We start from the raw sequence: 26,818 nt of genomic DNA, 5'->3' as shown, positions 1-26,818 counted from the left end.
CTCCTTACCCCCTCCTTACCCATCATTCCCCCTTCTTCCCCATCATTCCTCCTTACCCCTCCTTCGCCCTCCTCCCCTCTCTTTTCTCCTAACCCCTCCTTCCTCCCCCCTCATTCCTCCTTCCCCCTCCTTCCCTCTCCTTACCCCCTCCTTACCCATCATTCCCCCTTCTCCCCCATCATTCCTCCTCACCCCTCCACCCCCCTCATTCCTCTTCACCCCTCCTCCCCCTAATTCCTTCCCTTACCCCTCCTCTTGCCCACTCCTGCCCCTTCTTCCCCCTCCTCCCTCTCTCCCCTTCCTCACCGATGCCGGCAAGAGGACGCCGCCTCGCGCACGTTCTGTTGCTCGCGCACGCTGGTTTTTGCCGGTGTCCTGTTCTGAAGTGCCCTGAAGAAAATGCATGAAATGCCGCATACTCGTCACTCTCTTCGGTAAGCCGGTGTACAGTTGCCTTTTTTGCTTAAAGTTCTTGCATTTATACTCCTGGAAGGTGGGTATTCAGTTCGGTTGCGCGCGCACTCTGAATTTTGCCTGCGTTTGCGTTCACGGAAGGACAAGGGAACGTAACGATTGATACGGATTAGGTTTAGTCTGGGGATGTGAAAGATTCCAAATGTATTTGTATCGGGTGGAATTTGTGCTGCTAACAGATCACAAGCCACTGGAAGTAATCTACTCTACAACGCCCAGGACGTCTGCACGCTTAGAACGCTGGGTGTTGAGATTACAACCCTACAATTTCACAGTCAAACTAGATTGTTGATACCTACTAAACTACTTAAACAAGTTCTAGAGTTGGGTCATGAGGGGCACCAAGGGGTAGTAAAAACAAAGCAAAGACTAAGGACTAAAGTGTGGTAAGCAGGTATTGATAGACAGGTGGAACAGAAGTGTAGAGCTGTCATGGGTGTCAGCTGGTAGGGGCATCCAACCCACCCGAACCCATGCGACACACAGTTCCCCACCCAACCCTGGAAAGACCTGGCAGCTACCTTCTGGAGATTATTTGTTGGTAGTTGTGGACTACTAAGCAATATTATACCAGCAGCGCTTAAAGGAAACCCACCAACCCTAAAGCCTGTCAGAGATTCGGTGGAACTCCACACCCAAAGAAAAAGTAGCACAATCCTTGTGTCATAAATGTTCTGTTAAAGGTCGTTATGCCCGTGTATGTAAAAAAAAAAAAACAGAGCAAGTGAGAGAAGTAAGTGCTGAAATTGAAAATCCAGAGGAATTCCTGAAAAATGTTTTTCTTAGTGAAATTGGCAATAACCACCTACATAAGTCAGAACAGTGGAAAGCCAAAATCAACATAAGTGGTAACCCAGTTCTGTTCAAACTCGACAGCAGTGTTGACGTCACTGTAATTTCAGAGCAAAATTATCACAAGTTAAAGATCCCATTGTCCCTTAGAAAGGCTGACACGAAGTTGTTCGGTCCATGTAAGACACCTCTACAGTACATAGGCAAATTTACAGCGGATCTTTGTCACAGTGATAAGTTATGTCAAGAAGACATTAACACTGGGTCAGGATTAGAACAGCCCCTTCTAGGAAGGAAGGCATGCATTCATCTAGGCCTTGTCTAAAAAAATTCGGTTGCAACGGAGTCCCTCAACCAAATTCCCTACAAGAAGAAGTTCCTCAAGCTATTTTCTGGATTAGGGTGTATCGAAGGTGACTACGGCATCAAAGTTAATGAGACCATATAACCTTACTACTACACCCAGGCGAATCCCAATTCCACTGTCCCTAAAGTAAGGAGTGATATAAAGAGAATGGAAAGCGTAGGAGTTATTAAGCAGGTAGATGAGCCAACTAAATGGTGATCCCATGGTTGTCGTTCCCAAGAAGGGTGGGTCATCGGCGACAATCTGTGGAGAGTTTGTCAAGTTAATTGAAGCGGTGCAAAGGGAAGTTCACCCAGCAATGCCACCACCGATGAAACTCTAGCAAAGCTTTCAGGCGCTAAAGTAATTTCCGAGCTCGACACAAACTATGGATTTTGGCAAAGGAAACTAAGTGAGAATTTAAAGCTACTAACCACATTTGTTACCCCTTGGGGAAGATATGTAAGAAGTTATAAAATATAACCTTTTGGTATTACCTCAGCAAGCAAGCATTTCCAGAAATGTATGCAGCGCATACTGGATGTGCTGCCTTGGCAAGTCTGCCAGTTTGATAATATTCAAGTTGTTGGAGCCAGCCAGACTGAGCAGGACGGGAAGGTTGAATACTGTTTTAGAGGCAAGAGAAAGCCAATGTAACCCTCAACGTAGAGAAATGTATATTTTCTCAGGATCGAGTAGAATTCCTCGGTCATGTGGTTAGCAAGGAAGGATCCCAGATTGATCCCTCTTAAGTAGAAGTTATCACTAAGCTGTCAGAGCCTACTGACTTGGCAGAGTTGAGAAGATTCTTAGTAATGGTTAACCATTTGGGGAAGTATGTTTTCAATCTTTCAGATATGACGAAGCCCTTGCGTGATCTTCTGAACAAGGACAGTGCATGGTTATGGGTGGGATGAGCCACAACAGAAATCGTTTGAGAACATAAAGCATGCACTCAGTAAAGCCCCTACTCTAGCGACATATGACCAGTGAAGGAAACCAAGACCTCTGCGGATGCATTCTCGTATGGACTAGGTGCTGTGTTAACTCAAGCTGATGCAGACGGAAACTGGAAACCGGTCGCGTATATCTCAAGAACCATGACGGAGACTGAGCACAGCCATGCTGAAGTCGAAAAGGAGGCACATGCAACTACATGTACTCCCTCTCATTCCTCCACTCCTCACTCACTCCTACACCTGCTAGTTCTTCTTTCGCTGCTTCTCATCAACATCTCTCATCCTCGTTACCCCTCTCCCATCTCAACCCTCCTCTTCCTAACCAGTCCCCCATCTCACCCCTCCTCTTCATAACCACTCCCCCATCTCACCCCTTCTCTTCCTAACCCCTCCCCAATCTCACCCCTCCTTTTCCTAACCACTCCCCCATCTCAACCATCCTCTTCCTAACCACTCCCCCATCTCACCCTCCTCTTCGTAACCCCTCCCCAATCTCACCCCTTCTCTTCCTAACCCCTCCCCAATCTCACCCCTCCTCTTTCCAACCTCTCCCCAATCTCGCCCCTCCTCTTCCTAACCACTCCCCCATCTCACCCCTCCTCTTCCTAACCACTCCCCAATCTCACCCCTCCTCTTCTTAAACCCTCCCCAATCTCGCCCCTCCTCTTCCTAACCACTCCCCCATCTCACCCCTCCTCTTCCTAACCACTCCCCAATCTCCCCCCCCCCTCTTCCTATCCACTCCCCCATCTCACCCCTCCTCTTCTTAACCCCTCCCCCATCTCACCCCTCCTCTTCCTAGCCCCTCCCCAATCTCACCCCTTCTCTTCCTAACCACTCTCCCATCTCACCCCCCCCCCCTCTTCCTAACCCGTCCCCAATCTCACCCCTCCTCTTCCTAACCACTCCCCCATCTCAACCCTCCTCTTCCTAACCACTCCCCCATCTCAGCCCCCTCTTCCTAACCCCTCCCCAATCACGCCCCTCCTCTTCCTAACCACTCCCCCATCTCAACCCTCCTCTTCCTAACCACTCCCCCATCTCAGCCCCCTCTTCCTAACCCCTCCCCAATCTCGCCCCTCCTCTTCCTAACCACTCCCCCATCTCACCCCTCCTCTTCTTAAACCCCCCCCCCCCCAATCTCGCCCCTCCTCTTCCTAACCACTCCACAATCTCCCCCCTCTTCCTAACCACTCCCCAATCTCGCCCCTTCTCTTCCTAACCACTCCCCCATCTCACCCCTCCTCTTCCTAACCCCTCCCCCATCTCACCCCTCCTCTTCCTAACCACTCCCCTACCTCAGCCCCCTCTTCCTAACCCCTCCCCAATGTCGCCCCTCCTCTTCCTAACCACTCCCCCATCTCACCCCTCCTCTTCCTAACCCCTCCCCAATCTCACCCCTTCTCTTACTAACCCCTCCCCCATCTCAACCCTCCTCTTCCTAACCACTCCCCCATCTCACCCCTCCTCTTCCTAACCACTCCCCCAACTCAGCCCTCCTCTTCCTAGCCCCTCCCCAATCTCACCTCTTCTCTTCCTAACCACTCCCCCATCTCAACCCTCCTCTTCCTAACCACTCTCCGATCTCACCCCTCCTCTTCCTAACCCCTTCCCCATCTCACCCCTCCTCTTCCTAACCACTCCCCCATCTCTTTCCAACCACTCCCATATCTCGCCCCTCCTCTTTCTGACCACTCCCCCATCTCATCCCTCTTCTTCCTAACCACTCCCCCATCTCACCCCTTCTCTTTCTAACCACTCCCCCATCTCACCCCTCCTCTTCCTAACCACTCCCCCATCTCAGCCCTCCTCTCCCTAACCACTCCCCCATTTCACCCCTCCTCTTCCTAACCCCTCCCCCGTCTCGCCCTTCCCCTTCCTAACCCCTCCCCCGTCTCGCCCCTCCTCTTCCTAACCACTCCCCTATCTCACCCCTCCTCCTTACAACTCTTCCCCTTCTCACCCCTCCTCACCCTCATTCCTCCCCTCCTCCTCACTCTTATCTACCTTCATTTTCCTACTCCTCCCCTACTTCTCCTTAAAATTATCTACATCATATCATAGTAACATTATAATTATTATTATCATAGTAACATCCTTTAGTTTTTATTTTCATTATCGTATCATTGCCATCATTATCATTATCATCACTATCGTCATTATCATCATCCTTATCATCATCATCACCTCGTTATTATCGCAATTATCGTTATTATCATTATCGTACCTGGGACGCACTTGTACGTGACTCCCTCATCCACCACAACACATGTCTTGCCGTTTCCACAGAATTTTTTATTGCATAAGATCGGCGGGCTCACCTTGGCGTAGAATGAGTCAGCATCCGGGCCATACTTGTCCGGATGTGTCATGTGAGAAACTGAGTTCAACTCGCATAACGACCTTAATGAAAAACCGTTTTATATCGTTTTTATGATACACAGTTCTAGCCATCATATGGAAGGGAAAAAGATGGTTGACAAAATCCTTGAGTGAGGAATAATAATTATCTACTTTTTAGCTAACCGGGGGGAGGCGGTCGCTGCACAGGCATAGGTGTCATATGAAAAAGGGATGGTATTTGACGATCCTTCAATTTTTAGTGGTCTAGGGGGGTGCACAGTCATAGGTATCATATAAAAAAGGGATGGTATTTGACGATCCTTCAATTTTTAGTGGTCTAGGGGGGTGCGCAGTCATAGGTATCATATGAAAAAGGGATGGTATTTGACGATCCTTCAATTTTTAGTGGTCTAGGGGGGGGTGCACAGTCATAGGTATCATATGAAAAAGGGATGGTATTTGACGATCCTTCAATTTTTAGTGGTCTAGGGGGGTGCACAGTCATAGGTATCATATGAAAAAGGAATGGTATTTGACGATCCTTCAATTTTTAGTGGTCTAGGTGGGTAAGCAGTCATAGGTATCATATGAAAAAGGAATGGTATTTGACGATCCTTCAATTTTTAGTTGTCTAGGGGGGTGCACAGTCATAGGTATCATATGAAAAAGGGATGGTATTTGACGATTCTTCAATTTTTAGTGGTCTGGGGGGGTGCACAGTCATAGGTATCATATGAAAAAGGGATGGTATTTGACGATCCTTCAATTTTTAGTGGTCTAGGGGGTGCACAGTCATAGGTATCATATGAAAAAGGGATGGTATTTGACGATCCTTCAATTTTTAGTGGTCTAGGGGGGTGCACAGTCATAGGTATCATATGAAAAAGGAATGGTATTTGACGATCCTTCAATTTTTAGTGGTCTAGGGGGGGTGCACAGTCATAGGTGTCATATGAAAAAGGGATGGTATTTGACGATCCTTCAATTTTTAGTGGTCTAGGGGGGTGCGCAGTCATAGGTATCATATGAAAAAAGGATGGTATTTGACGATCCTTCAATTTTTAGTGGTCTAGGGGGGTGCGCAGTCATAGGTATCATATGAAAAAGGGATCGTATTTGACGATCCTTCAATTTTTAGTGGTCTAGGGGGTGCGCAGTCATAGGTATCATATGAAAAAGGGATCGTATTTGACGATCCTTCAATTTTTAGTGGTCTATGGGGGTGCACAGTCATAGGTATCATATGAAAAAGGGATGGTATTTGACGATCCTTCAATTTTTAGTGGTCTAGGGGGTGCACAGTCATAGGTATCATATGAAAAAGGGATGGTATTTGACGATCCTTCAATGTTTAGTGGTCTAGGGGGGTGCGCAGTCATAGGCATCATATAAAAAAGGGATGGTATTTGAGGATCCTTCAATTTTTAGTGGTCTAGGGGGGTGCACAGTCATAGGTATCATATGAAAAAGGGATGGTATTTGACGATCCTTCAATTTTTTGTGGTCTATGGGGGTGCACAGTCATAGGTATCATATGAAAAAGGGATGGTATTTGAGGATCCTTCAATTTTTAGTGGTCTAGGGGGGGTGCACAGTCATAGGTGTCATATGAAAAAGGGATGGTATTTGACGATCCTTCAATTTTTAGTGGTCTAGGGGGGTGCGCAGTCATAGGTATCATATGAAAAAGGGATGGTATTTGACGATCCTTCAATTTTTAGTGGTCTAGGGGGGTGCACAGTCATATGTATCATATAAAAAAGGATGGTATTTGATGATCCTTCAATTTTTAGTGGTCTAGGGGGGTGCGCAGTCATAGGTACCATATAAAAAAGGGATGGTATTTCACGATCCTTCAATTTTTAGTCGTCTAGGGGGGGGGAGTGATGCTGCTTCTGTGTTCAAGGTCCCTGATAACCGTCTTAAGACTATCACTCACTGTGTGTGTTTGTAGTTGATAGATGAGCACGTCTGGTTCGCATCCCGGCATAGCTTCTCGCAGCCTTGTTTGGTACTGACGGTTTTTGTGTCGATCACGTGGCCTTGGAGGGAAACGCCCTTTTGGGTGAAAGGGATGCACTTTTTTGCACCCACATGTTCCCATAGCAACAGGGCGAATAACAAGAAGCACAATGAAGACATTTTACAGCTAGGTCAGAAAAAATAATAGAAAATGTCCAATTAAAATGTCCAGTAAAACTAATATAGTTATATAGAATATAGAGTTGATCATTATATATTTATTATTTTTTTTCATAGAAGCATAAAAACCTGGCTTTGTCTCGTATGAAATATTACGCTGTTCTACGTCTAAATTGATTATGCCTTTTGTTATAAAATAAGTGTTCTACGAAAAAAAACTTCAAGAGTTCTCGTGAAATTTCACAATTAATGGAATTTTAGAATTTCAAAGTGTCAATGTATGAAGCGGAATTTGAGCATGCAGTTTTCTTAATAAGATATACTATTACTATTTTTCATAATCTACTCTGATCTATTTTTTGCTAATTTTTTTCTTTGTGAGTGCGTACATGATCTTAGTTTAAAACAGATATTGAACAAATGCTATTTGTGATTCATGATTAACTTTCTGCATTTGTGACTATATTTGGGAAGCCAAGTAAAAAAGTATTGACCTGCGAGTTCTCTGCCTTTATTGTTTTGTTTAGTTTCACAATATATAATTCACAATTTAAAAAATTTGAAACCGTTTCAGTATTTGCCAATAAATCGACCGGGGTCCGTAGCGCTACCTGACATATAGGAACGTGACATATAGGGACGTTCGTCAAAACTACCCATACGGACGCAAATATCAAGCAACTGGGCGCCTGACGTATAGGGACGTTACGAATACGAGTCCGTGGGAATCAAGGGTGAACACACTGACCAATTTATACTTGTGTAGACGTTCTCTTAACGACCGTATTCATCCGATATTATAATTACTAGAAACCAAATGTCAGGCCGGAGTTGCCATTTTTGCTTCTTACCCCGTAATTTTATTTCAACTTGGTCCAGTGTGGTCCCACTTGTCTCCCACGGACTCGTATTCGTGACGTCTAATTATGTGAGAGGCTCAGTTGCTTGTTATGAGCGTCCTTATAGGTCATGTGTACTTTTGTTACCCATCCTCCCCTCCCACAAAGACTAAATTGGTCACTGTGTTCCCCCTTGTTTCCCACGGACTCGTATTCAAAACGTCCCTATATGTCAGGCGCTCAGTTGCTTGTTATGAGCGTCTGTATAGGTCATGTGTACTTTTGTCACCCACCCCCCCCTACAAAGTGTAAATTGATCAGTGTGTTCCCCCTTGTCTCCTATGGACTCGTATTCGTAACGTCCCTATATATGTCAGGCACTCTGTTGCTTGTTATGAGCGTCCGTATAGGTCATGTGTACTTTTGTCACCCACCCTCCCCCCCTACAAAGTATAAATTGATCAGTGTGTTCCCCTTGTTTCCCACGGACTCGTATTCGTAGCGTCCCTATATGTCAGGCGCTCTGTTGCTTGTTATGAGCGTCCGTACAGGTCATGTGTACTTTTGTCACCCACCCTCCCTTCCCACAAAGACTAAATTGATCAGTGTTTTCCCCCTTGTTTCCCACGGACTCGTATTCGTAACGTCCCTATATGTCAGGCGCTCAGTTGGTTGTTTTGAGCGTCCGTATAGGTCATGTGTACTTTTGTCACCCACCCTCCCCTCCCACAAAGACTAAATTGGTCACTGTGTTCCCCCTTGTTTCCCACGGACTCGTATTCGTAACGTCCCTATATGTCAAGCGCTCAGTTGCTTGTTATGAGCGTCCGTATAGGTCATGTGAACATTTGTCGCCCACCCTCCCCTCTCACAAAAAAATAAATTGATCAGTGTGTCCCCCCTTGTTTGCCACGGACTCGTATTCGTAACGTCCCTATATGTCAGGCGCTCAGTTGGTTGTTATGAGCGTCCGTACAGGTCATGTGTACTTTTGTCACCCACCCTCCCCCCCTACAAAGTATAAATTGATCAGTGTGTTCACCCTTGTTTCCCATGGACTCGTATTCGTAACGTCACTATATGTCAGGCGCTCAGTTGGTTGTTATGAGCGTCCGTACACAGGTCATGTGTACTTTTGTCACCCACCCTCCCCTCCCACAAAGACTAAATTGGTCACTGTGTTCCCCCCGTGTCCCCTATGGACTCGTATTCGTAACATCCCTATATGTCAGGCGCTCAGTTGCTTGATATTTGCGTCCGTATAGGTAATTTTGACGAACGTCCCTATATGTCACGTCCCTATATGTCACGTTCCTATATGTTAGAGGGAGCGCTGCGGATATAACTGATGAATAAATCCGCTTCTAGGATACTGAATGGCGGAAGCTAGAACGCGCTTAGCTGTAACCGTTTTAGTATTTGCCAATAAATCCGCTTTTAGGATACAAAATGGCGGAAGCTACAACGCTGTTTCAAATTGTTGAAAAGAGTTCGCAGAATATTAAAGGCCCTAGAAAACAATAGACTCCTTAATAACCCGGTGTTAGCTAAGCTAGCCACTGGATGATAAATCCAACAAAATCAGGTGTTTTATCTCATACTTTTCAATTGTGAAACACTAAACATCAAAATTTTACCAAAACGAGTGCCTCACGTGCCTCATGCTTGCTAGGACCCTGGCTTTGATTGTTTCTAGGGACGCAGAGAGCATTTGTGTCTAGTGAAAGGCTTTAAAAACATTTAAATAATGCAGTAGCTTCATCCTGCAAAATATGCATTTTTTGTTATCTTATTTCATACTAGCCTGCAAATTTTGGTATTTCTATCTAGTCGCAGCAAAAATGAATGTCATCTTTTATGAGATGAATTGACAAAGCAATAATCGTATGAAATAAAGGGTATCCGAAAAGTTTCTTCCACTACTTTGGAAGATTTCGCGTAACAAATGTTGCACGGAATAACTTTACAGATAATCGTCATTCTTTGTTGCATGTTTTTGAAGCGGGTTCAAAAACATGCAGCATGTTGAGTGAAATTATGCGCAAAAAGTTGTGTTGCGCGATATGTTACACGGTAAAAACTTTCAATGATACGATGTATCGCGAAAAGTTGGTGTTGCATGTTATTCCGTGTAACACCACTTTTGTCTAGATGGCTAACCATTCCAAACCGTTTTTGCCTTTTTGCAAGAATTTAAGATTTTGGCGTCAATTTGTTTACTTTAGTAAGTTTTGTTATTTAAGTGCCTCTTTTTAGCAACAATTTCTCGTTTCGAAACAAAAGGTTCCTTTTTGACGTGAAGAAGTTGACTATTCGTATCTGATTCATCAGATTCGTATGTTTTTTTTTATTCCTTAAACCGCGGAACAAAGTTATAATTGTCAAAGTGTAATACAAGTGTAGTAGTTAGGTAAGGTGAACTTAAAGCCGCATTATCACCAGTTTACTTCCGGTCGATTACGTAACAATATCCGATGATTTTTAACGGAAAACGCGAAGAATATTTCTAAATATTGAAAGCAGTGTTTCTATTGGAAGTTTTTTTGAGGATGTGATTGATAATTTAGAGCGGATGGCCTGTTAAATATCTCGGATTTTAACAGATTTTTTTTTGTCTTTTAACGGTTGAGGTTTCCGTCGGACCTCCGGAAGTAAACTGGTGTTAATGCGGCTTTAAGATCAACTCAAATTATAACATAACAAGTCATACCTTGTTTCTCCAACAGTCCTCGGAATTTCCTAGCGTGTCGCAATGCGGGTCATTGCGTTTTGAGATTACTTCAGACTTGCGATTGTTGGATAACAGCATAAAAAAGTTCTAGAAAGTCTTTGTGATTCTTTGAACACAGAAAAGTGGCATTGGAAACAGAAAAGTGTCACAGCGTGCTTTTTGCCTTTTAAGACCAGCGGTCTGAGTTCGTCGAGATTTCTCGGAAAAATGAAGTTTGGGTGCCCTAGCTCAAAATTAAACTGGTAATAGGTATTGGTGACCATGATATCCTGTGAAAGTTTGAAGCAATTTGGATAAATATTTTTGGCGATAGAAGCCGAAAAGTAATTTTTCGTCTCCCGCACCCGGATTTGAGACAATTTCGTGGTTGTTAGAAAAAGACTAAAAACCGGTTCGCAACGCGTGATAAAACAACTGCAGCTTATATAAACCTAAAGAATGGATAATAAGGAACTCCCAGGCTGAAGGATAAGCTGTTCTGTCAGCACCTTATTATTTTACGCGATTTTATTTTATTTTATGTTTTTAGATTACTTTGAAAAGCCTTGAAATAATCGTGTAATATCGCCGATGAGATGTGGATTTGGCAAAAATGTTTGCATTCATCGAAAAGAGCATCATTTCTACTTTTGATATGTGAAATAAAATTTAGGGGCAAATAAAATCCGACTTTTTTACACGCCGAAATATGACCCCCACTTGACCCTAATTATAAACAATGCCGACACTCACTTTTTAATGCCTCGCTACCAAAAACTTATAAAAGCAATTAAAACTCCCAAAAAAAAGGATGCAATATAATTCTTGAAAATACTGGTATTTGATCAAATATTCTTGTCTCTCTGATGTTTATATGCTTTCCAAGATTATATTTTCATTACATTTTAAAGTACAATCCCCATGCATGATAATTATTATCGGCACTAAAAACTTCCGGTTCTTTATTCTTCCGCTTCATGAGCATCACAAAACTTTTTCCCACGAAAGTTATTCTTAAATCGTCCTATATTTATTTATATCCATCCCTCGTTCTATAAGCATTATAATATTTTCTTTCGTTCCCTACTTTCGTGGACTAGAAACGCGTACCATCTTCTGCTGTCGTGTTGTTATGCAAATTCGAGGAGTTAATTTATTCAACAAGCGTTCATACAAAGAAATCAAGAAAAAATAACAGTTGAAGCTTTTCTACTATTGTTTATGATATAACCAACCAATTTCCATTCCCCAGGTAAATTGAGTTATAAAAAGAAAGTAAGAAAAAATAACAGTTGATGCTTTTACTATTGTTTTCAATACTACCAAAAAAATTCCATTCTTGTCAGGGAGCATATGTCCAAAAAAGCTCCCTAGGTAAATTTTGAGGTTACTTTTCTGTTTTCATTTTTTCGCGCGTTAACTTAGGGCCTAATCTCACTATCGCCCCATGACAGGTAATCCGGAATCCGGAATCCATGAAAAAATGAGATATGGGATCCGGAATCCATGAAAAAATGAGATATGGAATCCGGAATCCATGAAAAAATGAGATATGGAATCCGGAATCCACGCTGCTGGAATCCGGAATCCACACACTAGGATCCGGAATCCAGAACCCTATTGGAGAACCTGTCATGGGGCGATCACTAGGAGGACAAAATTTGTCTGGCCGGGATAAACAGCCGTCCAAATTTTGTCCTAGCCAATCGATTGGCTTGTTAACCAGTAAAAAAATCGCTTTCACTATTCACTTTACCATTTACCGGCATACTACAAGCAAGACAACGCAGGATTCTATCATTGCGCGTAAGGTGCAATAAACGCTTATTGCAAGCAGGTAATTACTCTCTATAAGCGCTTCTTAACTTTGACAAAGTCTCAGGCAGGAGATCATAGGACCAGAGGACTGAGGAGGGGGGGGGGGGGGGGAGGAGGTGTGGCTTGCTCAACCATAGGTACCATTTGGAAAAATAATAATATTTGAAAAGCCTTCAATAAGGGGGGGGGGGGGGGCGTTTACCCGGTGTATTATAGCCACCATCTTGGATTTGAGCAAAAATGAAAAACGAGGGGAGTGGGAGGGGAAGAGGAGAGAGAGCAAGCCGCATCCTGACCAATCGATTTCAACGTTTCCGGGCTCGTTCAGTGACGGTGAATTCGATGACATCAAGCGTGCTGTCGAGCGCAGGGCGAACGCCGCTGAGCCAGAACCCGCAGTCAGCAACGAGGAAGAGCCTACCACAAAGCTATTCGGCTGTCCAGTGCGTGACTATACACGCTTGGCTTGGTTAGACCGGCACACACTATACGGCAAATGCGAGTTTGACAAAGGAGGGGAATGCATATCTTTGCCCGGGGGGGGGGGGGGGGGGGGGGACTCTCTAAAAATGTAGACGGGGGTAATCGTCATATCTTTTAGGGTATAAAATTTCTACCAACTGCCATCTCTTAGGGGGTGTTGGAGGATTTTTCAGATTTTGCTATCTCTTAGGGTGTAAAATTCGACCAACTGCTATTCCTAAGTGGGTGAACGTTTTTTTTCCATTCTGTTATCTCTTAGGGTATAAACTTCGATTAATTGCTATTCCTAAGGGGGTTTTAAACAGTTTTTTTTTTCGATTCTGCTATCCCTTAGGGGCAAAAATTCCTTCGACCTCACCCAATTTTCCATCTCTTAGAGGAAATAATTTCTGTTGACCACGCCTAAAGTGCCATCCCTAACGGGTTACAATCAATTTTGCCGACGATCACCCCCGTCTGTTCTTATCGGAGTCCCCTTCCCGGCAAGCTTGGCTACCACCAAAAAGTAGTCGGGGGGAGGAGGGGGGGCGTACCATTAATTGGGAATGAAGTGATATTAAATCAGCGAGTTCCTATTACCGGGCCATGTACAGGTGTATTATTTCCGAAAATAACACAGGGTGCGGATGCAGTAGAGGCTGCGGAGGAGGCAGCCGCCTACTTCCGTACGAGAGCTGCCATCCTAGATGAATGCCAACTAAATCACTCAATAGAAGCGAACGGCATCGACTTGTGCCACTTGTACTCCAGGTCCAGGCTCACCTTTCTTTCAGTGGCCACCCTTCCCACTATCTGCAAAGAGCTGGGAGCTTCAAGTGCCCGGAGCAACCCGACGCAAAGCTTCTTTTGTAGCCACTCTCGTGGATGTTATTCGAAGATGTAGTTGCGCAAAATAAATCCACGATTTCTTGGGTCTCGATTATATTTTTTTCATGGTTACATGAAATAGATTTCTGTGTCGGTAATCTTGTGTTCTGTTGTGAAGACCAGAGTAAGTTTTTACACTTCAATACTCTCTTTTACTAAAAAGGGAAAGAGCTTACGGTGAGAGGCCTCAATATCGCAAATGTCTCAGCGTTCTTGCATAATTTGTATTTTTATTTGATCAAATTTGTAGTTGAACAAAGGCTTTGAAAATAAGCAAATTTTGACAATTTGATCAAGCTTTTTGTTTAATTACAATTTAAAACTGTACAAAATTATGTCAGTATCGCTTGTTAATTAAATAAAAACATGCAAAACTCTCATTTTCTTCTTTTGGACGTTTTTCTTTTTAATAAGTAATTATCAGAAAAGTCTTATTGCAGTCATGGTAAGGTATTTTATGCTTGTCGCTTTGTTTGTCACTCTTTAATTACGTATGCATGGTAGCAAACAAAATAGTATCACGCGAGCCTAAAAATCGCAATTTAATGCAATAAATGCTATGAAATTATTACCATTAAATTTTAGTATTGGCGACAGTATATTTCTTTTGATTTGAGCGCTCTTTCTTGTTTTTCTGTAGATTTGAAGGCGTTGTTTGAATGCGGAAAACCCGATACAGTAGTCGGCATTTGTTTATAATTAGGGTCAAGTGGGGGTCATATTTCGGCTTGTAAAAAAGTCGGATTTTATTTGCCCCTAAATTTTATTTCACATATCAAAAGTAGAAATGATGTTCTTTTCGATTAATGCAATCATTTTTGCCAAATCCACATCTCATCGGCGATATTACACGATCATTTCAAGGCTTTTCAAAGTCATCTAAAAACATAAAATAAAATAAAATCGCGAAAAATAATAAGGTGCTGACAGAACAGCTTATCTTTCAGCCTGGGAAATCCTTATTATCTATTCTTTAGGTTTATATAAGCTTCAAATGTTTTATCACGCGTTGCGAACCGGTTTTTAGTCTTTTTCTAACAACCACGAAATTGTCTCAAATCCGGGTGCGGGAGACGAAAAATTACTTTTCGGCTTCTATCGCCAAAAATATTTATCCAAATTGCTTCAAACTTTCACAGTATACTGAGGTCAACCATACCTATTACCAGTTTAGTTTTGAGCTAGGGCGCCCAAACATCATTTTTCCGAGAAATCTCGACGAACTCAGACCGCTGGTCTTAAGGTCCTGTAAACACCACGTGGGTCATTTTTGGGATATAATAGAAAATCTAGCGTAGAATACGAATATCGAGGTCTTTTTACCCGTTTCAGCCTAAAAGTTTACCTTTCGGCAATTGCAATTTTACTTCCGGTTGGATAAACGGCGGAAGAAAATTTACCCTATAGGTTTAAAAACTTATTTGATGGTTTTTGCTCTAAATAAAACGATCTTCATAGATTTCAACGGTTACGAAAAATATATAATCAAAAGAATTGATGTAAACTTTCGCATATCAATATTTGGGTGACCTTTATACCCACTCGGACGACCTCTTGGGGGCCTGGGTCTAAGGGTATTTTAAGATTAGTGAGAAAAAGATTTGACCAAGCGATCAAGGTTTTCTAACAAATTTTGGCCGCGAGTCTCAAATTGACAGGAATGAGCATGTTTATGGAGATCAGCGAGCGGGAAAACTTTAGCTGTTCTAAATATGGGCATCAATGCCCATATAAGGCACTACATACAAAGGACACTATATGTGGTGAATATGTTTGATATGCAAATTTACATTTTCTTAAATCTTTAAAAAGATTTATCAATTAAGTAAACAAAAGGAAAACCATAACCTTCTAGAATAAGGAACCCATTGAAACGAATATTAAATAACTAAACTATGTTATGTTAAGATTATCTGGTAAAAAAAAAATTGAGAAATGAAAAAACAGAGTCATTGCTATGCAAAGAACACACAAAGCGGCCTGAGAACGCAGGAAATAAAAATTAAAAAAACTTTAAAAAATATTTATAAAAATATTGTAAAAATTCTCGATGTACCGTATTGCTTTCTAAATGTTTGACAATTCTGATTGATTCCCACGCGCTGTGGTAGCTTTTATAACAATAATTAAACCTCTACCCTGACATTGATATCCATGTTTTAACAAGATTTCGAAAAAAAAGAGCACTGATAAAAATGAGAATTAAGTCAAAGGGAAATGGTTTTGCAACATAATGACAAATTTGATGGCTAAAAAAGAGCTTCTTCTAGTTTTTTTTTCTGCGATTTTTAATATTCTACGAACTCACATCACCACGTGACGTTTTGAGTATCAAATTCAAGCCAAAATATACACAGAATTTACACATCAATAATTGGGTGACCTTCAAAACCTATCGGTCGATCTCTTGGAGGCCTGGGTCTAAGGGCTTAGTGAGATTAGTGAGATAAAGATTTGACCAAGCGATAAAGCTTTCCTTGATTTTTGCCGCGAGTTTCAAATTGACATCAGTATTTTTCAACAGTTTTCTGGAGATCAGGGAGCGAGAAATCTCAAGTTCCCCTTAATATGGGCATCAATGCCCATATAAGGCAATACAAACGAAGGGAAAAACATGGGGAATATGTTTGATATGTGGCCGCAGTAGACAGAGTGACTCGCGAAACTTTACAAAAATGCAAAACCTCCACATTTCAGGCCTCGTACTTTAGTAGAATTGTTAAACTCTGGAATCCACCTTGCAAGACTGTAACTTCTAATGATTTTTCAAGTATTTCCACGATTGAGTATTTTCTAAAACATTTTTTTCACTGACATTGAAACCTCTTTTAATACAGACTACCTTGGTCTATTGGCCGTTCTTGTGGGTGCCACCGATCTTGACTATATTTGTACCGTTGTGTTGCTTGTACATTTTTATCGACTTCTATTGTGATTTTATTAGCAGCCTTAGCAGGCAAGTGGGGCACTGGGGGTATGTGCCCCCCCCCCCCCCCCCCCCCCACACACACACACCAACACACAATAAATTGAAAAATTATAAGAAAATGAACAGTAGAGGCGTGCTGTACCCCCAATATTTTCTTGATGTTTCTGTTTTATTGTTTTTGTATGTGCCCCCCACCCCCCCCTCCCCTCCCACAACCACCAATCTAACGTGGCCTGCTACGGCCCTGATTAGAAGCAGACTCGCAAATTCACATACTGGGAGACCCAAGGTTTTTCCTGTCATCCTGCAGGGCCGTAGCAGGGGGTGGGGTACTGTGGGCATGTGCCCCCCCACCCAATATTTTTCAAATTATAAGGAAATGACCAGTAGGGGCGTGGCTGTGCCCTCCCCCCCAAAAAAAAAAATTGTTTCTGTATTGTGCCCCTCCCCCAATCTTACGGGTCCTGTTACGACTCTGTGCTGTGTTTCTCTTCCACTCGTCAGAAAGGCCCCCCGCGTTCGAGGATGACATATTCTTTGACGCGATTCATTCACATAAAAAAAACAATATAAATTTCCTAAAATAACGTAACTTTTAATGTTTTTATTGGCATCATAGCAAAAGCACCGCGCTATTATACAAAGCTTAAAAAAGGAACAGATGCGTACTATGTTATTATCCTAATTATCTACTTTTCTTGATAAACATTATTCGTCTATATGTTGTCCTTTTTTTTTTGTTCGAATGCTACTTTTAGGCCGTTCGTAAAAAAAAACTTGATGTTCTTTCTTCTTGGCGTATGAGCATGCGCATATACCGTCCTCTAGCACCTCCTCGAAGTCTTATCGCTTTTGTTTTTCACCCCGGTACACCCTTTTTTTATAAGAACCTTCTTATAAGAACGTCCAGCCTGAGATTTCACCAAATTCTAAAACATGCTAAGAACATGCCGAGGCTCAGATAGCAGAAAATGTTTTCTTTTTTTAGTCCTAATGCATTCTTAAATGCAGAATCAAATTGTGCTCATAGTAACAACCTTATTATGCTATTAATCAGTGTATTAGTGTAATTCTCTCCCTAATAATTCATTAGGTATTATATTCTTATATACACTAAAATTTAAGAACATCGTAACATAGTCAGCCTTAAAATGCTCCAAAAATAAGAACGGCTCAGCCTCAAGTGAAAAGAAGACGTTCTTATAAAAAAGAGAGTGTAGTCGAATTTAAATGAGTAGAACTCATGATGAGTTCTGGTACCAAATATAAGTTATATAAGTCACACTTATAAGTGAAACTTTTTTTTTAACTTCTTGCGAGAGAGAATCCCTAGAGTCTAGTGATGATGCGAGGTTTAGTTTTCTTTTTGTTCTCGGAATCACCCTCTAAGCACACTCTGCCAGGCAAGTACCCAGGATTGGTATCATACGGAAAAGCATAGTATTTGAAGATTCCCTAATAAGGAATGACCAACTTTTTGGCCGCCAAGGGGGGGGGATGCGCACCCCCCTGTGACGCGCCTGACGTTCTTCTGCGCTCTCTGTTTCAAGGCTCACCATCAATACTTAGAGCAAGATCTTTTTATCTACTTTTATCGCCCGCTTTCGTTCTGCATGCAATATTAGACTGCTTGCATACGTGAAACGTTGGCTAAAATTAAAGAGGGGGCACTGGAGCCGAACTCCTATATGAATCCGCCACTGTTGTCAAGGAAACTCACATTAAAGTGTAGTTGTCAATGTTGTTTGACTACTTCTTGCAAAAGAAATCCTTTTCAAGCCTTTCCACCAGCCCTGTAGCTCTGTGTCTTCCGCTTGCTCTCTGGCTCGCTCTCTAGAACATATTTTTCTTAAAAACGATTGCTTCGCCTGCTTGAAATCCATTTTGAAGAATGTGTACAGTAGTGGGTTGATGAGAGATGTTAAGAATCTTGCGTACAGAAACACAATATCCAACCAAAAGGGTACAGGGGGCATTAGGCTTCCTCCAACATCCGTAATGTCTCTGTTGAGTCCGCCGATAAAGTAGTGAAACCAACCGAGTGCGTAATTAAAAAACATTCCAATAAACACGAATAAAGCTCGCTTTTCTTTTACCTGTCGGAACCGGGCACGCGTTATTTTTACAATCTCTGATTGAATGCAGTTTTCCTGTTTTGTGATGGTCTTGTTTGTTTTTCGCAGTACGATGTAGATCCGCACATAAGAGTAGATAATGAAGAGGATGGGAAGGAATACCAGAACGAACACGAATACAGCATTGTAGATCATCTCCGTGTAAGCCATTCCAGGTTTCGTAAGGTTCGCGGCGTCAACGTCGATCCATACCAGTTGTACAAGAGTAATCGCTAGGGAAAACAACCAAATGCACGATAGAAGTAGGTACACAATTATAGGTGTAACAACCTCAGTGTTAAGTTTATGCACAATGAAGATATATCGCTCAAGTGCAATGCTTAGCAAATGTAGAATCGTGGAGAGGCAAAGGAACCTGCTTGTCAAGTCCATGGCCGTACACACATAGTTGTCGTGTGTATAGTTACAGAGGGTGATCAGCGGGATCGCCACAAGTCCAGATAGCAGATCCGATAATGCGAGGCTGACTAACGAATAGTTCATCGTAGTTCGGAGAAATCGATTCTTATGAACAAGCACTATTACGAGGGAGTTCATAGCCACGATTGACAGTCCCAGAAGGACAAGAAAAATAAATATGGTTAACAGTGTTTCTTCGGACGGGGGCGAAAACGAGCCCGTCCGATTGCCGTTCTTGGATAATGAACTTGCGTTAGAAAAACGCTGTAAATCCTCTGAACCTGCCATTGTTTCCGCAGTATCTCAAACTTTTCTTTTATCCGGATATATTTTTATGGAATTTTTCGTCTGGTTCCTGCAAAATAAGAGGATCGAAATCATATGGTTATCAGATCCTGACGCAACTAATTGTTAGAGGCGTATAAGGACGGTTGGGCAGGGGACTTAGTAATAAAACCCACTTTCGCTTCAAATCAAAAGGCGGGCTTTTTAGCGATACATACTTGGAACGGACCATTTGATATTTGACGGGGTGAGTGGCATGATTTTTGACATTTTTAAGGTTGCAGTACCTCAGGTCCTTCGTTAACTTTATAAATTGTAATCAGAAGAGAAAAACAGTGACTGTGACCATCCTTGGTCAATGGAGAAAGTATCTGAAAAGAAACTAAGATTCCTCGGTACCAGTCCCTCAAAACGACAACGTTTTCTTCATATGTTCCCGAACGGACGTAGCGATTTTTCCTGTCAGTCTCTGCTTGCTTTTTTTTTTATATGCATTTTTTTTTTTTGTTTTAAGGGAGGGGGGATTAGCAACTTCCCCCGTAGCTCGAATTTCAGGCCCTTTTATCGTTCCCTATGAATTATATACCCGATACAAACAATGTTTTTTTTTTAACGTGGGCAATCTGCGCATGCGCCGGAAGTACTCATAATAAGGGAATAATATGGAGTATGGTGAAAGAGGTGTTATATGCAAGGGTAATAATTTTAGTAACGACGATCCCCGGCTAGGTAACTTTATGTAAAATGTTTTGAATGCTTTCAACAGTTTCAAGAAACTTTAGGGGAAAACGCAAAAATAGTTAACTGCGCGTTTTTACAGTTTACGTAGGTCATAATGTTCTGTATGGCTCAGAGAATTACAATTATCCTTCAAGGTAAGTCTACCTACTGTCCAATTTAAAATTTTGCTTAAATCAAATACTGCTTATAATTTGATTTGTGTATTTTATTGTGCTGCCAAGCGAGTGATTTAAGCGGGACAATTGACAGCCGATTTTGACAGCGGCCTGAAAAGAGGCGGCAGGCGTCGATTCTAGTATTTGTGTCAGGCGTAGTGTTATTTTTCCTCTCCGACTTTTTCTCTTCTTCCCCCGTCAAATATAAGTTGTTCCCTCAAAAAGGAATGCTAGTGACAAATAATGAAGTCGTTTGTCTGGAGAGGTTTATTTATACAAGTACCATGGCCAGACATCGGAGAGACACAGTATACTTGATACTGGTTTTATCGTGTTTACTTTGTAAAATGGAGTCCATTTTGGTCTAAAATTGTTAAATGGAGTCCATTTTGGTCTAAAAGGGACTACTGCAGATTGTTGAGATTATTTCAATGACTTGGTGATATGTTTTGGTGGCATGGTGACATGTTTGTAATCTTTATCTTAATGTGTCTTTGGGGAGCCCAGGGGGGTCAGCCACACATTTTTTAGATATGACGGGTCCAATTGTAAGCGAGTCTTTTATCAAGACTTGGCATCAAAGCGTAATGTTCCTTTCTATGGATAAGCTAGCTAAAGTGCTAGCCCCACTTAAAAACAAAGAATTTAAACGTTGGCATTTTTGTACGTTAAACTCTAAGACAAGCGGCCCTCGAAACCGCATTATCGAAATTTCTTTCATGTACTACCGTACTCAATTTTGTCACTTTCATAACTCGTTGTCATGAACCTTCAAAACCACATTTTTGTTACATTTTTTTCATTGTGACTCTGGCATATTATATTTACAAACTATTTGCCTCTTTAGAGATTGAATATGGTTCACTTCGTCTTCCGCTTATTTTCTAAATGTTAATCATGTTTAGCTCAAAGTTCCGTATTTTGTCCTGTTCAGGTAAACTTTTCATAACCATTTATAAGATACAGGTAAAATTCGTTTAAGACTCGAAGAAGAAAAAAATGAAAGCGTTTTAGTTCAATAGAAATCTTTGGCGTGAAATAACGTGAAGCCATGGATATTATCAAATTGCGCGCATATATGTGATTCTTTGATGGACTACTTGGTAACCCGAATTTGAAACTACTCTCACCTATACTTTTCTTTGTATCATTGATCTCAATCTATCAATGACTTGCTTCTCATCACTTTTCACTTGCCTCACTTTCAGGACTTAAGGATTAATTGATCCTTAATTTATCCTTATTTTGATCACAAGCGCTGGACTACTTTTTCTTCGAAACCAAAGGATCGAGTTTGTTTGAATTTTTGCCCACTCTCCCCACGAGCCATCAACGCATCAAGGTTTTCTGAATGTCTCTATGTCTAATGAATTCGAATACCATCTAAGTGCTGTTATAGTGACGTAGTTACTAACGATGGAATGCCGTTCCCTGATTGGTTCATTGCTCTCGCTTTGCAGACATGAAAATAAAATGCATGTTTTGAAAACGAGAACACAAACTCTAATAAAAAAAACTTACCAAAATATGAGTCACACTGTCATTTTCTTTTTTCGCTGCCCCAGAATATCAATCAGATATGGTAAAAAGATATCAGACCGCATTCTTTTTTTAGTTATATTTTAAACATACCAGTATATTTTAAAAGTGGACAATAGCAAAGGAGTCGCGAATCGAGGATTTAACGAGCATGTCTTATTTCTTGTTGTTGTTGTTTTTTCTTTGTCCAAATCAGCAGTGTCATTTGGCACGTCACTTGAATTCCTTCTACTGTACTTAGTTGCATTTTTGTGGACAGTTTTCGACAGTGTGAAGCCTATTTACATGAAAAGAACCCGGGGGCTGTTAGAAACAAGAATCCAGGGTTTTAAGTGATCACCCATGCAAGAACTAGGCAAAGTACCATTGTCCTGCGGCTAAAAGCTTTTCCCACGGGGATATTTTTTGTACTAAACACACAGGCACAAGATATAGAATATAGTGAGATTTTAAGGAAATTACACGAAACATGTGCTTCCTAATATATCTTATCCGAGAAAGAAGAAAGAACAAAAACAAAAAGAAAGAACAATAGTTTTTGCTTGACATAATTTTCACAAGGTTCCACACGTTAGATTTGTCTAATAAGCCATATTACACATACTAATAAAATATCCAAAAACGATAAGCTGTCCCCGACTGTCTAGGGTCATGTAGAAGCTATAAGAAGATTTCACCACATTGGATTGATGAACCACAGACAAGGGAGAACAAAGGGAGACAAAACAAAAGAGTGGGAATACAATAGAACAATGAGGTAATCCAGCCAGCGGCAAATCAGTGACGTCAGTAACCGACAAGCCGCTCAGCCAATAGAAGCCAGGGAACGAGGCAAGATTGATTGAAAGTCGTTAGGATTATTTTTAGTTACTATACTTTATATCACGTCTGAATCAAAACATTGGAAAAGAGAGACGGTGTACTTTCGCGAGGAAATGACAATGATACTCATCGCTAAATTTTACTCTTTTAGATTTTTTTCTCGATTTGGCACCAAATATATAAATCGTTTTATTCCGCATTGGCTTTTTGTTCCATTCTCTGCGCGGCCATGTACTTCGCTCGGTTTCTTTTTATTTCCGCTAAAACCTGCTACCCAGGCTATTGGTCCCCCTCTTCCCCTAAGATACATAAAGATAACTTATAGGCACAGGACACAAGTGGTTCTTGTCTTGTTTTCATGAAAATAAAAAGAAAACAGTAAAGTTATTAAAATATAAAAACCTGCTTTTTACAACTGAACCTGCTTTTTATACTTTAAGGACAACTTCTTATACATTTTCTGTAAGGTTCTTATATAAACGATGTATAATATAAATTTTTAGCCTAACAGGTCCTTATATGTAAGGAACTAACATGCGACTTTTGTAACGTCCAAGAACAGTGTCAAGTGCGTGGAAAATATATTTTGCAGCCAAAGTCTGATTTTTCATTAGGCCCACACATTTCAAATAAGCCCCGGGGCATATGTTAGAGCTTTTACGGAAGTCCAATTATAGAGTTTATGGCCGAAGGTTCTAATTTTGAGAGGCGAGTCTCAGTATCGAATTTTTAATTTCTTGATCTCCTATTCTGAAAATAGAAAACCCTCGTGAAAGAATAACAAAAAAAAAATACGAGAGTCTTCTAAGACTTTGTTCTCAATCTCGGAAAACCTTGCATTAACTTACTTTAATAACTCATACTCCTCTAAACGCCCCATCGGCTCCGTAGGAAAGAGCTGAAAACAGTTGCGCGCCAGCTATATTATTCCTGTCTGGCAGATGAGAGAGGGAAACAAGTTTCTGGAGCCATTTGTTAAACTTGAACTCGAATTTTATTAGTTATTGGAACTGCCTTCTTCCTACGCAAAAGTGCGGGGGAACTAATTGGGGGCAGCTCGTTGCATTTATTTCATTCTTTATTGATAAGAACCTTTTAATAAGATTCTCTTTAAATAAGCCTTTTTTATAAGAACCTTTTTTAAAAAACCTCTTTAGAAGAACCGTTGTTAATAGCGAAATATTGCCTAGAAAATTTTAAAAGCATCTGCCTACATTTCATTAACCAACGCATTATTTTTCAATCGCAGTTGTCTGTATGTGATAATACCGAGTTTGCAGGGTAGATTGTCAACGCGCCAGCTAAGTGTTCAAGAATTTACCACTTTAAAGCATTTCCCTCTATTTCAATCATTGATCAAAATACCTGTTCAAAAAATAAGGCCCTCCCCCTTAACCATGTATTAAAATTTGAGGCCTTCTCCTAAAAAAATCGCAAACCTCCCCAACATAGAAGCTCCCCCCTCCCCCTGTTAAATGATTACCCTTCCCTTAGTGTTGGTTACTTTTTTTGCAGCGTAAAATAAGGCGAAAATTCACTTATTTCGACGTATTCGACTTTCTATACGTTGTCGGCAATAGAACATTGTATTGGTAAACTTATTGTTGTCGACCAATACCACCCAAAAATATTAAAACCTAACGTTTGTAAGATATTTATATGAAACAGCTAGTTTATTTTAGTTGAACGTGCTCAAATGATCATTAAAACAGGGGCTTGTTAATTTATATAAGAAGCTTCCATCAAGACGAGGACCGAGAAGTAGCTCACCTTCTCGATGTCCCAATATGGCGCCTCAAACGAATTTATGTTTCGGTGGGTTCTGGGGCGGATCTGAGGTTTTTGCTAAAGGGGGGGGGGGGTGGCTTAGTGAAAAACGGGGGAGGGGATAAATTTTTTTATATACATGCATACATACATACTTTTTATTTGGTCCTTATACAGATTGTGTACATGGGATGGGTTCCAAATAAAATTAAAATAGTTTCACATGCGATGAAGGACTACAACGTTAATGTGCTTCGTAACGCAGTGATTTTGGCAATAAATTTTGCTATTATTTTTTGAAGTTTTGTCGGTTGATTAATGAAGAGGAAGAAGAGGTCATTTCCTGTGACATTCAATTAATATTAATATTTGTTGCCATTTGTATGTTTGTGAAAAGTTCGGCTCTTTCATCACAAAATTTGGGTCATCCAGTCTTTTATTTTATAACTCCAGAAGGTTTGTTGTCTGCCTCCTTAATTCAGTTGTATGCAGTTTTTGAAATTTTCTGCGTTTCGTTTACATTAGATAATTTCAGACATAATTTTAAAGATCGCATTTTTGCCTTCGTTCTTATGGGAGTCTTCCAATTTCGCCACTGCATGCGTTATTACTTGCACCTTTACCATCGCCGAGCAACATTTTACAGAACTTTATATGAACTTGTTCTATTGGCTCTTTTTCATTTGTAGCGGTTCCCATACCCCAAACCTCACTCCCATACAGTAGAATGGGGGCTTTCAGAGTATCAAATAGCTTTACCCATACAGTAGAATGGGGGCTATCAGCGTATCAAATAGCTTCATTGTGAGTTTAGGATCAGCTCTAAAGCAGTCTCCTAATTCTTTTCTCAATTTGTAGGGTGCTTTCAGGGCTGTCTTTTTGAGCTCTTGTTTTGCCAGAGCAAAATTTCCAAATGCCGATAAATGAAGTCCGAGGTATTTATGTATGACTGACATTTTCAAGTCTGACATGATTGATGTGAAACGAGATGTTGTTCATTGTTTTACCGTTGTTGTTGAAAATGAGAATTTTCGTTTTCATAATATTAACCTTCAGGTCTGTTTTCTTGCAAAAATGTTGGACCTTGGCGATATAGTTTTGGAAACTTGAAAAAACATAGAGCATATAAGTATTTTATTAGGTTAAGGTCCAATCTTGTTACTGGCAAAATATCAAAAGTCTTTTTATTACTAAAAAGTTATAGTGCTAAATGCAAAAACCGTCCGTAATTGGGGCAACACTCGTACTCTTTGCTTTTCTTGGTTTGATGGCGAGGTCTTTAAGCTACCAAACCGTTGTGTTTATTTCCTTAGACATGAATTTATTTTTTTACGTAATCCTTGAAGTACTCTGCATACAAGTACATAGCGGCTAGAAAATAAAAGACTTAACATACCTCGCGAGGCGCTCTAATACTTAAAACTAAACACTTATCTTTGATAACGAAATAACATTACCTTACTCCAAATCCTCCCGAATTACCAGCGTCTCCATTAGCTAGATGAGATCGGATTCTGTAAGATTGAGTTACGTGATTATGTTTTCATATATTGTCTTTTTGAACGGAAAAGAGAACGTGTCTAGCCTATTTTAATAAAAAGCTGGAGTTCTAAACATTGAATTTGCAATAGAATCTGAGCTTCCTGAATAATAAAAATATGGTAGACGAGTTTATAGATAGTTTCTGTAATGCATTTGCAAGATTTGATGATTATTTTCGCGTTTCTTAATGTGAAAATATATGCCACTTTCCCAAGTACAAGTACAATTGCCGATATATTGGGCCACTTTTTAAAGACACTTTTTAAACTTTTTAAAAAAGTTGACATATTCTTAAGAAAACTATCGTATTGATATGATAAGTATAACTTTTAGCTATCAGTTTATAGTCATTAGATTTGGCGTTATTAGATCTCGCGTTTGATATTTCATTTTGTGTAGAAAAGTTATTACATTTTGCGTTGAAAGCCATTACATTTCGGGTTATAGCAATACCGCCTGAAATGACAAATGATCAGACGGAGTCCATTTCAAAGTGCATTTCATGTCTGATTCTGTGAATTTTCTATTGTTTTCTGCTGTTCACTAAATAGATAGACGTAGGTGATGCCGACACGCATTTTCTTCATTCCCTATTTTTAGTCAAAGTGTTCTTAAATAATCAAACATTAAAAGCTTGGCCAAACATTTATTAGCAACACATCTTGAACAATTCTTTTCCCTCTGATAATCGATAAAAACACCTTTTAAGAAGGCTTTTAAGTAATAAACAT

General features: G+C 40.8%; 2 protein-coding genes across 2 annotated transcripts; one reads left to right on the top strand and one right to left on the bottom strand.

The window, feature by feature from the left end:
* Positions 1-2,712: 2,712 nt before the first annotated feature.
* Positions 2,713-4,294, top strand: LOC125563132. Its single transcript, XM_048727999.1, has 4 exons — positions 2,713-2,770; positions 2,898-2,967; positions 3,523-3,555; positions 4,201-4,294. Exons 1-4 carry the CDS (start codon positions 2,713-2,715, stop codon positions 4,292-4,294), a joined length of 255 nt encoding a protein of 84 aa, XP_048583956.1.
* A 13,718-nt stretch (positions 4,295-18,012) lies between these two features.
* LOC5517683 (5-hydroxytryptamine receptor 1B) lies at positions 18,013-21,804 on the bottom strand. Its single transcript, XM_001637572.3, has 2 exons — positions 21,548-21,804; positions 18,013-19,591 (listed from the first exon to the last, which is right to left on the bottom strand). Exon 2 carries the CDS (start codon positions 19,522-19,524, stop codon positions 18,424-18,426), a length of 1,101 nt encoding a protein of 366 aa, XP_001637622.1. The 5' UTR covers positions 19,525-19,591; positions 21,548-21,804; the 3' UTR covers positions 18,013-18,423.
* Positions 21,805-26,818: the final 5,014 nt, after the last annotated feature.

Source organism: Nematostella vectensis, chromosome 5 (assembly GCF_932526225.1).
Source record: "Nematostella vectensis chromosome 5, jaNemVect1.1, whole genome shotgun sequence".
NCBI classification, from domain to species: Eukaryota; Metazoa; Cnidaria; class Anthozoa; order Actiniaria; family Edwardsiidae; genus Nematostella; species Nematostella vectensis.
Note: the sequence above shows the minus strand (reverse complement) of the source record. Positions and strands in the feature narration are given on the sequence as shown.

Coding starts and splice junctions, on each gene's coding strand:
- LOC125563132 (XM_048727999.1), top strand. CDS start 2,713: ATGACGGAGACTGAGCACAGCCATGCTGAAGTCGAAAAGGAGGCACAT. Junction 2,968..3,522: donor CTCTTCCTAACCCCTCCCCA/ATCTCACCCCTC, acceptor CCCCCATCTCAG/CCCCCTCTTCCTAACCCCTC. Junction 3,556..4,200: donor ACCCCTCCCCAATCACGCCC/CTCCTCTTCCTA, acceptor CTCACCCCTCCT/CTTCCTAACCACTCCCCCAT.
- LOC5517683 (XM_001637572.3), bottom strand. CDS start 19,524: ATGGCAGGTTCAGAGGATTTACAGCGTTTTTCTAACGCAAGTTCATTA.